This window comes from Epinephelus lanceolatus, chromosome 6, assembly GCF_041903045.1.
Source record: "Epinephelus lanceolatus isolate andai-2023 chromosome 6, ASM4190304v1, whole genome shotgun sequence".
NCBI lineage: Eukaryota > Metazoa > Chordata > Actinopteri > Perciformes > Serranidae > Epinephelus > Epinephelus lanceolatus.
Window position 1 is genome coordinate 23,094,089 of NC_135739.1, and position 13,768 is coordinate 23,107,856.

At 41.4% G+C, this 13,768-nt stretch overlaps 1 protein-coding gene across 2 annotated transcripts in view; it reads right to left on the bottom strand.

Moving 5' to 3' along the window:
- LOC117253424 (arf-GAP with coiled-coil, ANK repeat and PH domain-containing protein 2-like) overlaps positions 1 to 13,768 on the bottom strand; it is a 71,312-nt gene that overhangs the window by 13,907 nt on the left and 43,637 nt on the right. For both annotated transcript variants that reach the window (XM_078168837.1, XM_033620857.2), the window contains exons 9-13: positions 13,610 to 13,684; positions 2,584 to 2,696; positions 2,045 to 2,096; positions 283 to 383; positions 12 to 117 (exon numbers count right to left, since the gene is read on the bottom strand). In XM_078168837.1, coding sequence (XP_078024963.1) covers positions 12 to 117; positions 283 to 383; positions 2,045 to 2,096; positions 2,584 to 2,696; positions 13,610 to 13,684 — 447 coding nt within the window. The remainder of the gene's footprint in view (positions 1 to 11; positions 118 to 282; positions 384 to 2,044; positions 2,097 to 2,583; positions 2,697 to 13,609; positions 13,685 to 13,768) is intronic.

Sequence of the window (13,768 nt, forward strand, 5' to 3'; positions counted from 1 at the left end):
TTTTTTTTTACCTCGCCGTCATCTCCCTTGTCGCGGAAAGCGGTGGCAATGCTGTTCTGGACGGCTCTGATCCAGGCCTGTCGCAGCTTCTCTGAGTCTGCCTGCATCATACAGCTCCTGATGGGACAGACATGCATCACACAACTGCTGTCTGCTGGATGTGTGTGTGTGTGTGTGTCTGTGTGTGCATATGGAAGGAGGTGGGTACACTGCTACTCCACCTTCCCACCTTTAGTAGCATATTTCGGTACTCATTAAGACTGATGGGGGACTCAGACTTACTTGGTGGGTGACACCACTTCGAAACAGAAGCGACGCTCTATATCCTCACAGTGTTTGACGGTACATAGCCTCAGGTCTTCCACCACCACTGTCGGGTTGTCCTGGGGGGACAATACAGCAGCTTTGGTTAAACACAGTACACACAGACAGACATAAGCACACAGTGGTGATCACAGACTCTATGACAGACTTTGACTATGAACAGCTTTGTATAGATGTGTTTTCCATACTGTGCTTCAAGGGTAACTTCTGTATTTTTCAACCATGACCCTTTTTTTCTCATTTTTGAGTCTAAGTAACTAATAGGAACAAGTGAGTGAAAGCTCTGCAGCTTGCAGCCGCAAAAGAAGCAGCAATGTAACCACTGAGGGAATATGTGCACCGTCAATCTAAGTCAAGTGAAAGCGCTTGTTTTTGCCACTGACAGGCTCAGATTGTTGGCTCATCGATTGGCCAGGATCGAAAATGGAAATCACAAAAACCACAAAAACAATGGAGCAACATCAAATTTATGCAATCTTTGGGTAAGCACCTGCACCTCCTCACTAATCCACGTCTGCCCACGAGACATTTGCCAACTTTTTTTTTCTCCCGGTTTGCACTGTTGGCTTTGTTTTTTTTCTACCCAAAATGCACTGTGCTCTAACGTCACTTCCTCTCTTTGGTTCACTTCCTCTCTTTGGTTCAGTTTTCAAGCACACCAGGGTTCACTCATTTGGTCTGCACCAGAGTTCGAATGAGCGTTTAGACCACTCCAAATGAACCGAACTATCCATGGAAGCGGACCAGGGATCGTTTGAAGCAGACCAAATAGCGCCAGTGTGAATGCGTCCTCAGTGTCTGACAACATTATGGAAAGGATCCCCACAGAGATAGACTGTTTTGTAAGAGAGTATCCTTTTGGTTTAACCAGAAATGGCCACAAAATCACCAAAACTAAAGTCACCAGAGTCCAGTTATATAAATAGTAATTTTAGCATGCCTAGAGCCAGCATATTTTCACATATAACTGGGTGAATTAAGGGTTTATTTCAAACAAACATGAGTTTGAAATAACTAGAGTGATTGCTGGAACAGTGAAAAAATGAAAAAAAGATGGTTTGGTGGGTTTGGCAATGGTAATTTTGCTTCTATTTCTGGTTAAACAAAAATGATGTTACTCTTTAACAAAAACATTGACTTCTGCAGGATCCTCTCCATAATCTTGTCAGACACTTATAACAACAATTTGAGCCTATCAGTGACATAAACAAGCACTTTAAGTCGACATGTTACATTGCAGCCTGTTCTGCTGCCTGCTGTAGCGTTGGCAGCATTTGTCACTTAGACACAAAAACATTGGAAAATAGGGTCTGCTAGGTAGCCTTTAAGAGAAATACAAAATGTGTCTGACAAAGTTATAAGCTGTATTAGTCCACCTGCTTTAAAAATGCAGCAAAAATGTTTGCTCTAGGTGATACAATTCAACACACAAGCATTTCTTCAGTGTTATACAATACAAAAAATATATATCTTAACATGGATGCTACATGTAGTTCAGAAAAAGAGCAGAATGTGACTTTTCCAGAATGTAGGAGCTGTGTAGTGCCTACATCTTATCTTCACACACAGCTGTGGCTTACCCTACACTAAACATCCGTTGCCTACTACAGCTCTTAAATGAAGCACCCTGTTAAAAATACATGGGGGGGTTTATTTGTGCTGGAAGTCAAACACATGCATATTTGATTGTGGTCAGCGTGCAGGGAGTCACTTGACATACCTTAAATTTCTTCTGGTAAACTAGCTGATTGTTCTGGATGGAGAACCAACGCCTGAAAGGAGGTCACAAGAAAAACAAAGTCACATGCTGTTGCCGTTGATGCTCCTAAAATAACACGCTTTGACGTAATATTAGTGTGGATGAGAGGGATGGCGATGTCTAGAGAGAGAGCTGATAAGTAGACACATTTATTCAGGTGTATTAAATACAGTTAAACTACAATACTCTAAAAAACTACACCTAATGTACATTTTGGAGAAAAAAAAAATACAAACAGCTCAATTTAGAATTACCCTCTTCCTTCTGCAGGCAACCCAATTATATCTTGTGACCATGATTAAAAAATCCCTATCGAATATATTCTAAAGTTCTTGCATCAGGTATCAAAATGAAAAGCAGCTTTAACATCTCTATTCTGAATTCTGATGAGTGGGTTTGCCCTCCTGAACCCACAATCAGCCCACTATGGAGATTCCTTATCATTAAATTGAATTCTAAATGTATTCATAGAGATGCTACTGGAGCTGTGTCTGCCGTACCTATTCCACGTCTTGAAGGCATTGCTGGCCCTCTTAAACAGATAACCCTCCATTGCGATGCCGTTGTCTGCATCCACATTGTACTCCAGCTTGGTGTCGTCATTCGAGAAGTCCTGATAAAAAAAAAAAAAAGCGTCAAGGTGAGACAGACAGAAAGAAAGTCAAACATGTTAAAATACAAATCTTCACATTATCAGCATTTAAAAATGTTGATATTTTTCTTTGGTCCTAGCAATTTCTTCCAGGGTAAGCAGTGACTCAGCACTTTTCCCAGAGTCACAAATGAGGGTCATCAGTCTCAGCTGTGTTAAGTGCCCTTGTACAGAGCAGCACTTCTCAGCTGCTTCTCTCACTGACCATGTTTACATGCACGCTAATATTCCACCCTTATTCCAAATATGACAATATTCAGAATTTGAAACGACCCATGTAAACATCATATTCTGAAAAAGGCCTTTTTTTTTTAATGAATCATTTGCCGATTAAGACATGTGGGATATGCAGGCACTATTGGGGTTTTACGAGCATTCTTGCGACATACACTGCCTGGCCAAAAAAAAAGTCACCACCAAAAAAAAAGGTCATACACTCTAATATTTCGTTGGACCGCCTTTAGCTTTGATTACGGTATGCATTCGCTGTGGCATTGTTTCGATAAGCTTCTGCAATGTCACAAGATTTATTTCCATCCAGTGTTGCATTAATTTTTCACCAAGATCTTGCATTGATGATGGTAGAGTCTGACCGCTGCGCAAAGCCTTCTCCAGCACATCCCAAAGATTCTCAATGGGGTTAAGGTCTGGACTCTGTGGTGGCCAATCCATGTGTGAAAATGATGTCTCATGCTCCCTGAACCAGTCTTTCACAATTTGAGCCCGATGAATCCTGGCATTGTCATCTTGGAATATGCCCGTGCCATCAGGGAAGAAAAAATCCATTGATGGAATAACCTGGTCATTCAGTATATTCAGGTAGTCAGCTGACCTCATTCTTTGAGCACATACTGTTGCTGAACCTAGACCTGACCAACTGCAGCAACCCCAGATCATAACACTGCCCCCACAGGCTTGTACAGTAGGCACTAGGCATGATGGGTGCATCACTTCATCTGCCTCTCTTCTTACCCTGATGCGCCCATCACTCTGGAACAGGGTAAATCTGGACTCATCAGACCACATGACCTTCTTCCATTGCTCCAGAGTCCAATCTTTATGCTCCCTAGCAAATTGAAGCCTTTTTTTCCGGTTAGCCTCACTGATTAGTGGTTTTCTTAAGGCTACACAGCTGTTCAGTCCCAATCCCTTGAGTTCCCTTCGCATTGTGCGTGTGGAAATGCTCTTACTTTCACTATTAAACATAGCCCTGAGATCTACTGTTGTTTTTCTTCGATTTGATCTCACCAAACGTTTAAGTGATCGCCGATCACGATCATTGAGGATTTTTTTCCGGCCACATTTCTTCCTCGAAGACGATAGGTCCCCACTATCCTTCCAGTTTTTAATAATGCGTTGGACAGTTCTTAACCCAATTTTAGTAGTTTCTGCAATCTCCTTAGATGTTTTCTCTGCTTGATGCATGCCAATGATTTGACCCTTCTCAAACAGACTAACATCTTTTCCATGACCACGGGATGTGTCTTTCGACATGGTTGTTTAGGAAATGAGAAGCAACTCATTGCACCAGTTGGGGTTAAATAACTTGTTGCCAGCTGAAAGATAATCGCCCATGCAGTAATTATCCAATAGGAGGCTCGTACCTATTTGCTTAGTTAAATCCAGGTGGCGACTTTTTTTTTGGCCAGGCAGTGTATATACAGCGCATTCAGACAATGTGTCTCAATTGGGGTTTTTACCGCAGTTTGCGACACACACCCTCCTGCCTGTTTACGGTCAGCTCTGTGCGTTGTCATGTTCATGCTCCATACACAGACCAACTAGCCAACAACTTACAAGGCTGGGGTAGAGATGCATGCTCAAAGGAAAAGTCCACATTTCTAGCCAGAAGAAGAAACAATCCTACTTTTAAACATTTTCAAAGACTTGAATATTAACAGGTATTTGGATGTGTGCAGATATCGCAGCGCCAATCTTATTCAAACAGGTGGTTGAAGAAATTAAAGAGGAACACTGTCAAACAAGTATGCCACCAGTGGAAAACGTGAGGCCAAATGGCACAGGTGGCCCCAGTCGCTCCACTTTCCCATATTTTGACATCATAAACAACTCGTTAGGGCACGAGTATACACAGGTACATGTAAACATAAATATTAGTGGAATATTCTTTTTCATTAGCCATCTAAACAACTTGGAGGAAATCTTGTCTTTTTGGAATAAGGGCAAAAGCCAGAATATTTTGTGCATGTAAAAGTAGTCACTGACCTGAGTGATGTTTCACACTACAAACAGGACAATATAGAAACAACACACACGCACACACACAGCTGATGGTTGCACGGTTATGGTTGATTTTGCAATTATACGTATTGCCTGAGAAGGGAGGTTTAAAATACATCTATTGGAACGCTCTGTGGCTTAGTGGGCAGAACAGATGTCCCATATATGAAGGCAATGTCCTTGCCGCAGCAGCCCCAGGTTTAATTCCAGCCTGTGGCCCCTATGCTGCATGCCATCCCCTCTTTCACACTTAGATTGTCCTATCTAGTAAAGGCAAAAAGCCCAAAAAAAAAAATCATCTTCTAATGTTCAGTCATACACCACATCACTAAAATACGTCAGACTCTTTCAATTTCTCCTTCATCCACATCTCTCTCAGTCTCTGAAGTGGGGAGGGGACATAACATAACTCAGAACCTATCTGGTTTGTCCTAATCATATATAATGTGCTAAAATAATATCTGTGTATTATAAATAAAACTAAGACTTTCCATCTGATGAAGTTAAATTCACATACTCAGAGGGTCACATAAACAATCCCTGAATCAGGGACTGAGGCCACATTAACAAACCCTATAGGCATGAAACCTGCACATAACGAGGCCATTTCAAGGTTTTAATTAGTTAGATGTTCAGCTAGGCAGTTAGCGAGTTAGTTATCGTCCTCCAAGGAGTAGAGTTGCAAAGTGAGCTTTCATGCATCCTTTCTCTCGCCGACTCTGCTGCTGCTGCTGTAACCCAGTCTGGTGTGCTGTCATGGGACGGCCCCCGTGGCCAGTCCAGCTTTAACTACCTGAGCTGCAGCCACATTCTCCCAACACCCTCCCGCTCTCTCAGCCTCAAGTGACACTGAACACCAAGATGCATGCATGTGCGTGTGTGTGTCCTTGTGGAGTCAATTTACACCGAATGTCACCATCACCACAACCAATTACAGCTCTAGATGTGTTACTGCGATGAGCTTTGGAATCACCTTCTCCGTTGTCCTTATAGAAACATCCAGAGACACAGAAAAAGATTCACCATGCCCCTCATTACGAAACAAAAAAACTGTTTAACCCTGCTCTCCTGCTTTTGAGAGACATATTTACTGTATACAGTAAAAGTTCGGTGGACTGAAACAGCTACGTTAAACAGCTAATGTTCATTCCTTGGACGGCATCTTTACAAGCATACGTGCTGACCATTATACTGTCAGATGTTATGATATAGTTTCTGACATGTTAAAAAAGCACAAACTGCTGGCATGTGACCAAAACACTTAACAGACTACAGAATAAACAAAAACACATCACAGACAAACCCTAGTAGAGTGAACTTTGTAAGTTAAATACGTCAACATGTGCTAAGTGGAAATGACCTCAGTCATTCAGCTGGTGGTGACAATGACTACTATTTCCTGTTTACTTCCTGGAAAGCAATCATGTTAAACATGCTCATAACGAGGGGACGAATCATATACATACAGATTATACACATTCCCATACTGAGTGGAGGAAACTATTAAAGTTTGGCCGCATTATGTCTTTGTTTTTCTCCATGTTTTTCTTTTCTATGTGATATTTTCAAGCCTAACTACAATTTAGATTTTCTTTTCAGTTTCTTTTGTCTAGAAATGAGGATGAAAGCACCCTTCAATAAAGTGTACTCAAACATTCACACTAATCTGTACATGTATGCTTTATAAACTGTAAGTCTGGCAACTGCTCTTGTGCAAAGATCCAACAACAACAACCTAAAATCTGCATGTTGCAGACTCCCACAATGAAGAGATCTGCCTACAGAGACACTCAACAGTCAGACTGACATACTGTATGTGTGTTTGACGTAGAGCATTACTTCTAGTGCATGACTGAACGCTGTCTGTTTGTGAATGCACATTGTGCTATTGGTTAGATCTGTAAATGTAACCTGAGCAAAAGCTTAAGTTAAACCCCTCTGCCCAGTGATAGCATGGTGCATCAGATGGATGCAGACGTACACACACACACACACACACACACACACACAATTTTCCAGCATGACATACACTGGGACAACTGAGGTTATTTTGGGTGCACAAGGGGAACAAACTGTGTCTGTTTTAAGCTTCTGAACAGAAAGATAATGGAAATACCCTTCCAGGCATTCAACAAATCACCTTTTCCAAAAGGTGGATCAAATTAACCTTGAGAGTACAAAAGGGTCGCACAATTCTTACAATTGCCCGAATAACTACATTTTTTAGGTCACAAAAATGCATTTTTCACTGAATCCCAATACTGGTATGATGCCTGATTGAATAAGGAAACAATTAAGGCTGTAATGCATGTCATTTTTCTTTATATTTGAAGCCTCTATTAAGGTTTTTGAATGAAGCTGCATGTCTATCATTATATTTTGTGATGTCATAACCCTGAAAAAACATAAAAAGTGAAAAAAAAAAAAAATCCTCAAACAAAATCCTCAATTTAAATAAAGTGATTCATCAGATAAAATGAGCTAGTCTTTTTTTATTAAATCAACTTTCTTCAACCAAAAAAAAAGAGAAATTTATTGTGCTGTTAGACTGCTGCTAGACCGCCTAGTTTAAGGCGCTGTATGTAAGAATGTGGCCAAAACGGTTACTGCACTCAAATTTAAAATACTGCTGCGAGTCGTGTCCCCCCTCCCCCCCCCCCACCCACAGATTCGAGGTTGCTGGACAGCGGCACGCTGGAGACTGATTTATTTCAAAACATAAACATGATTTGCAGACTGTAAAAATGTTTTCTAAATGCGAATATTCTGGCTGTACTATTGTTGTCGGTGAGATCAGTATGTTATATGAACATTATTCCTTAGTCTCTGTGACATATTAGGATGATTTTACGACTATTTGCCTTAGATTTCTTACATATAGCTCCTTTAATACAGGTGACTGCACTGAAAATGTTTATTTTGAAAGTTTTGAAAGAACACTAACAAATATAGATTGAAGCTGAATATTTTGTTAGATAAAAACATGTTGGTAATTTTGGAAAGGATAACATCTTTCTTTTTTAATTCAATTTTGACTCTTGAACTTTTCAGTGCTCAAGAGTTAATGGAATCACACAAGTTGGAAACAATCCCACACTGCCATGGGTGGAATCTAATTCTACAAATAGTATAATACTACTAATATTAGTGAAGTCAACTGTGAAGAAATACTGGGTTTAAACTGAAATGAATACACATGCAAAAATGAATAAATAAATAAAATAAGTGCACAGTATTTAAATGCTGATTCAGAATTCTTATGTTAATGTTATGACTAAACTTTGAAATCATGAACGGTTCAGCCTTACTCCGGAAACATGACAACACCAACCATAATGATAAAGGTGTGCATTCAACGGCACACATACACACACACTCTCTAAAGCTTGGTCCATTGTCTCAGACTTTTAACATCACCTCTATGTTGAGTTTCACATGCTTCTATCAGGGCAGAGGTTTTCCCCCCTAACTGTAGCACTAAGCATTACAGATCGTCCTTTGTCCCATCTGCTATTACTTATCCTAACCAGCAGTGACCACTAATTGTCCATGATTTACCCCTGACAGTGTGTGACACTGGATTCTGTGTGTCTGTATCTCAAATTGCTCCTCTGGGACATTAAAGTTTTACCTTACTTTACCTTATCTTACACACACATCCATACAATCTTAAAAGAAATACCTACTTATGACTGACAGCACAGAATGAAGCACATACAGTATAGTGCAACACTTGTGCTATCATGTGAAAACCTTTCTGGTTTTCTTGTTTCAACTATAGGTTGAGAAATCTCTGTGACCGCTTGGGCCTTGGCAAAGATCTTCAACCCTGTTACATATATTAAAAAACAGGTAGTCGTCAAACTATAAGTAAAGCTGTTGTTGTTAGTTCCTGAAACACTTAAGTGATTTGAGGTTTTCGCCTGACAACAGAAACGTGTTCATTTATTATTCCACGAGCAGAAGTGACAATGGACTGCAAAGCAACAAACCATTCACTGACTTTAACCCATCAACCTGAGTTCACTCTCGGAGACACGGGCATCAACAATGAGGCATCAAAATAAACATGCTGCATAATCAAGACACTTCAACACTGATGCATGTGTAGCACTGTAAAATGAGGAAACAGACAATAGGTGCAAACATCTACACAAACACTGCAATGCAGTCTCTTAGCATGTGCAGGAGAGGAGAGGAGGTGACAGACAGGGAGAAGGTAGGGTTACAAAGTGGAAGTCAGATGGAAATCGATGCGGTGACTCTACGTACGGAGGTCGACCTCCAAGCGCAAAAGTTGCGGCAGTCAGGTAAAGACTCGAGCTCAGTCACCTCCTAAAATATCACACACAGCAAGAGAACGGCACACAGAGAAAAGAAATGTGTATTTCCTTATGCTAAAACACAGGAGTTTTGTCTAAATTAAAATGGCGTACAGACAATCACACTACAGAAACACAAACATAAACAAAGACTGTCACTATAAATAGCTTCTGGCACAGAGACACTGACACATGCACGGACACACACATTCTCTAACTCAATCTCTCTCCTTTAGGTGCACTCACCAGATACCAGACATAGTGAAAACGGCTGAAAATCTTCATTTCTCACAGACTTTGTGGAGCGTGAGCTCCTGTGTGTGTGTGAATGTTTCCCCGTGAGGCTGATGAATCTCCACTATCTCAAAGTCTTCCTGTGTGGCATCGCAGTGGCAGCGTGTCACTCTAAGCAGTGTGGCCTGTCTCTTCTACAAACCCTCACCTCCTCCTCCTCCTCCTCTCCTGTGGCTGTGTACGTCTGTCAAAACGTTCGTCACTGCCTCCGCTGCTCCTCCTCCTCCTGAGGCCTAAGCGAAGGTCACCTGTGTGTATGTGTGAGTGTGTGTGCGGCGCTGGTGTGACTGATGGGTTAGAATAATCAAGTGGACCGTGCAGAGGAGCTCGGGCATCAAACATTTATACTGACTTCACTTTAACAGACGTGCACTCAGCTTTTCCCCTCACTCGCTCGTCTCCCTCGTGTGTGCACTAATAAAGCAACTACTCATTTAGCGATGTTGAATGAGAGACTTATCCTTACTTATCCTTATCCTTATCCTCTTTAAAAAACAATCAGACCATTTTGATACCATGGCCATTTCAAAACCAATGACACAAATTCTATTTCTTTACGAGACAAGACGGGAAAATCTGTCAGCAGCCCGTCCATCTCTCCTGTAGCACCACTGCTACGCTGTCATGCCATGTGGTCACAGTGCTGCTGCTGCTGCTGCTGCTGCTGCACAGAGGCAGTTAGGAAGCATACAAACACATCCTCAACTCCCGGGAGGATGGAAGGTTTCATCAACACAATGTTAATGAGAAAGGCTTGTGTGCAATGGTGTGAATAGGAATGAAAATACATGAAAAAATATCCTAAAAGGGGCAAGACGTACAGGCTTTCGTGTCAAGTGACATACAGCACATTATAACACAAGATAAAAAGATGGGGGCTGATATGGCTATTAACCAATTACTTAACAAGACTTCTGGCTTTCAAAACTCACTTTCTGGCTCACACTCAGCTATAAAATACTTCTCTACCCAGGGTTACAGCACTGCCAGTATGCCCAGCCTTCACAAGTTTTTCAACCAGTAAACAATGAGGACACCATCATGAGTAACATGAGTAACAACCTGCATCACCATCGCAACTACAACAGCAAGAGGAGGAGTCAGAGACATACGTAGAAGTCTGTTTTGATTATGTTGGTGCAAGTGACAGCACTAGTCACTAAGGCCAGACAGATCATTAGATCAATTTAATTATACTTCCCTGAGTCCACATTGTATGTTCTACTGCAAGGTGGTAAAGAAGAAGGGTTTAAGAAGCAGATAGAGTCTATATAGACATGCAACTTAATGAAGTTTCTTTGGAAAAGATGCTACACTCCAACCTGGTGATTTGTGCACTTTGAGCTGCAACACTGGGGAAATATTAATGTGGTGTTTCATTAAATAATGCAGCACTGCAATGTTGTAAAACACAAGTTTAACTGACAGAGTGAAGCCATTGTTAAGTGTTACCAAATTATCTCAACAGCAAATGTTGCTTTTGATAATTTCCACAGCAAAAATATGCCAGAACACTACATTTCTTTTCATTTCTTAGCATGCTTCGCTTCATTCACCTCGAAACCTCTGAGAGATAACTGCAAAGAAGTGTGACAAAGACCAGCTTCGTTGCCCTAAGCAAGGAAGCCGATATGAAAGAGACTTTAGTGTTACATTTGTAAAAAGCTGAGCCCAGCTGAGCACACAACAAGCAGCATGATACAGTATGAAAAGGCATGTGCAGTAAGTGTCAGAACAGTCTTAATTTGATTAATGAATTGAGGTCAACTTATATACACTGACTGCAAAAGTCACAAGGACACATGTGATGGCTGCAATGAATAAAATGGCATCATATCATCAGTTTAACCTCGTGATGAACCGGCTCACTCGTCTCGCTACACATGACGTGAGCTGCAGAGGTGGAGTCAAAGCAGTTACAACAGCGTGCACAGTATCTATCCCACCATGCAGACATGACACAGTGATGAGAGTGAGGGGAAGAAAGGAAGAGTAACACAGCTTACCTGCAGAGCAGCCTGAAGTGAGTAGAAGAAGAAGAGATTGGGAGAAAGCGCAGAAGTAAAAGAAAAGAAGAGACAGTTGGTTAGGAGTGTCCGTGTGTACACAGCCAGATGAAACAGAGAGAAAGAGCAGTGGGAGCGAGACGACATATAAATAGCATCCAGATAAATTGAGGGAGGGGAGGTGGAGGATAGGTGCTCAAGGACAGGCGGAAGTTGGCACATGTGCCGTCACTCACTGAGCAGGAGGGAAGACAGGGAGGGAGAGAGGCAAAAGAAAAACAAAGACGTAGAAGGCAGACACAAAAAATTACACAGCAGCAGAAGGAAAGGACAAAAGAAGGGGTGAAAAAAGGAAGACATCTCAAAAGATGTATGACTAAAATACAGTTGGAGATTGAAATGAACGTCACTGACAGGCAGACAAATTAACAGAAGCCCAGCAGACAACAGCTGGGTAAAGAGCTGGCAGATGGTGTCTGGATTTAATGATGCTGCCTGATATACAACTAAAGCTAAGGGCAATTTACCATCACCACATATTGTAACACAACATCCTGCTTAACTTTTACTCTGTTGTGGGTTCCCAAAGCTCAATGAGAACAGTGTCCAAAATTAACAGAAGGCACAAATGTTTTTTAAGGACTAGCAAATGTCTTTTCACTTCACTTCTTGTCAACATGCTTGGTGTGCCCTTTTGGTAGGCAATATATCAACAAGTGTGACTCATCAGGGATATTAGGTTTAGCATGGGTGCTGACCAGAGATGGGACGGTACTGAAACTCAACCTTGTTTGTGTGGAAATGGGTTTCCGTCGGCTGTCAATAATGCATGGGTGTGTGGCTGAGATCATCCTTAGGGATCACCTTACACCTGAGGGCGGAGCACTACCTCCATTCACTCAAATGACAAACTTACAGTAAATGGCTGAAATTGATAGTTTAATATGTGAACACTCCCTTGGGCAAACTATTTTATATGAAATAAAATAATTGATTTGTCCCAATCAACTCATTCTGAGTGCTTTAGTGTACCTAAAGTTTGTAATACTTTATCACGCTGACCCCAACTCTGGCAGCACAGTGCTCAGAAAGAGTTCAATGCAGGTGAGCAGTGGTAGCCATGAAAAAGATTGTGATCGGTGGGCTACGAGCACAAGAGGCCGTGGGGTTCAAAGGTAAGTCCTGCAAGATCCTAGCAGAGTGCCGTGGGTTTACTTTTAATGGGAGGAGGCCTGTGTGCAGTGAGAAAGGCTTTGTGGGATCTGACAGACAGTAAGTCACTACACATATAGGAGAAATCCAGGCTCAGCGTAGCTTGGTCATGTTGAGCACACATTGAGTAAGTTTTTCAGGTTGCTGGGTGGAGGAAAGAAGGATCAAGTTGTCATGTATGGTTTCTATTCACGATTGACTGCCCTTAGTTACTGTTACTTAGTTTGATAAGCTTGACAAAAAGAAGCATAAAATATATTAGATAGTTTATGGGTGTCAAATAACATAGCTTCAAGAAGCCGACAACAAGGACTACAGCATGTGATGGAAGGATATATTCACTGTGTTAACCTTTGTGAACAAAGCTAAACGATATGAATTAACAATACCACAAAAATAAGGAGGAAGCAAACAAGGCTGACGTTGGTGATCTGACATCAGGCTAACTTCTCTTGATGTAGCTATACGTTAGCTAGCTGTATAGCTAGCATTTTGCTTGTTAAGATGCAACTGTATACAATGTAATGTGTCTGTGAAAACTGAGACAGTCCCCAAGCCACATCTTTCAATCATCTTTAAAATTTGGTTTTCTTTTCAATATTTTTAACTAACACGTAGCATAGTGAGGTATAACAGGAAAGGGGAAAGTTGACTGAGGTGTTCGAAGTTTGCTCAACTGTTCTTGGAGCACAGAGTGTAAAGGGCCAGGACTTGTGCCCCCAGATATTGTTTTGTGACTTGTGTGCAAAGTGTGACAGTGTGCATGTGAAGATGGGACTATATTACGAAAGTGTGTTACCTTTTGCTGGATGGTGGAGTGTTTCTGCTCCATGTCCCTCTTCTCTTTGGCAGCATCCACCACCAGCTGGTCCAACTGCAAGAGAAGAGCAGAATCAAACCTCCTGGTCAGGCATATTTAATTCAAAATAGTGCACACAACAATTTAAGATGCATTCTG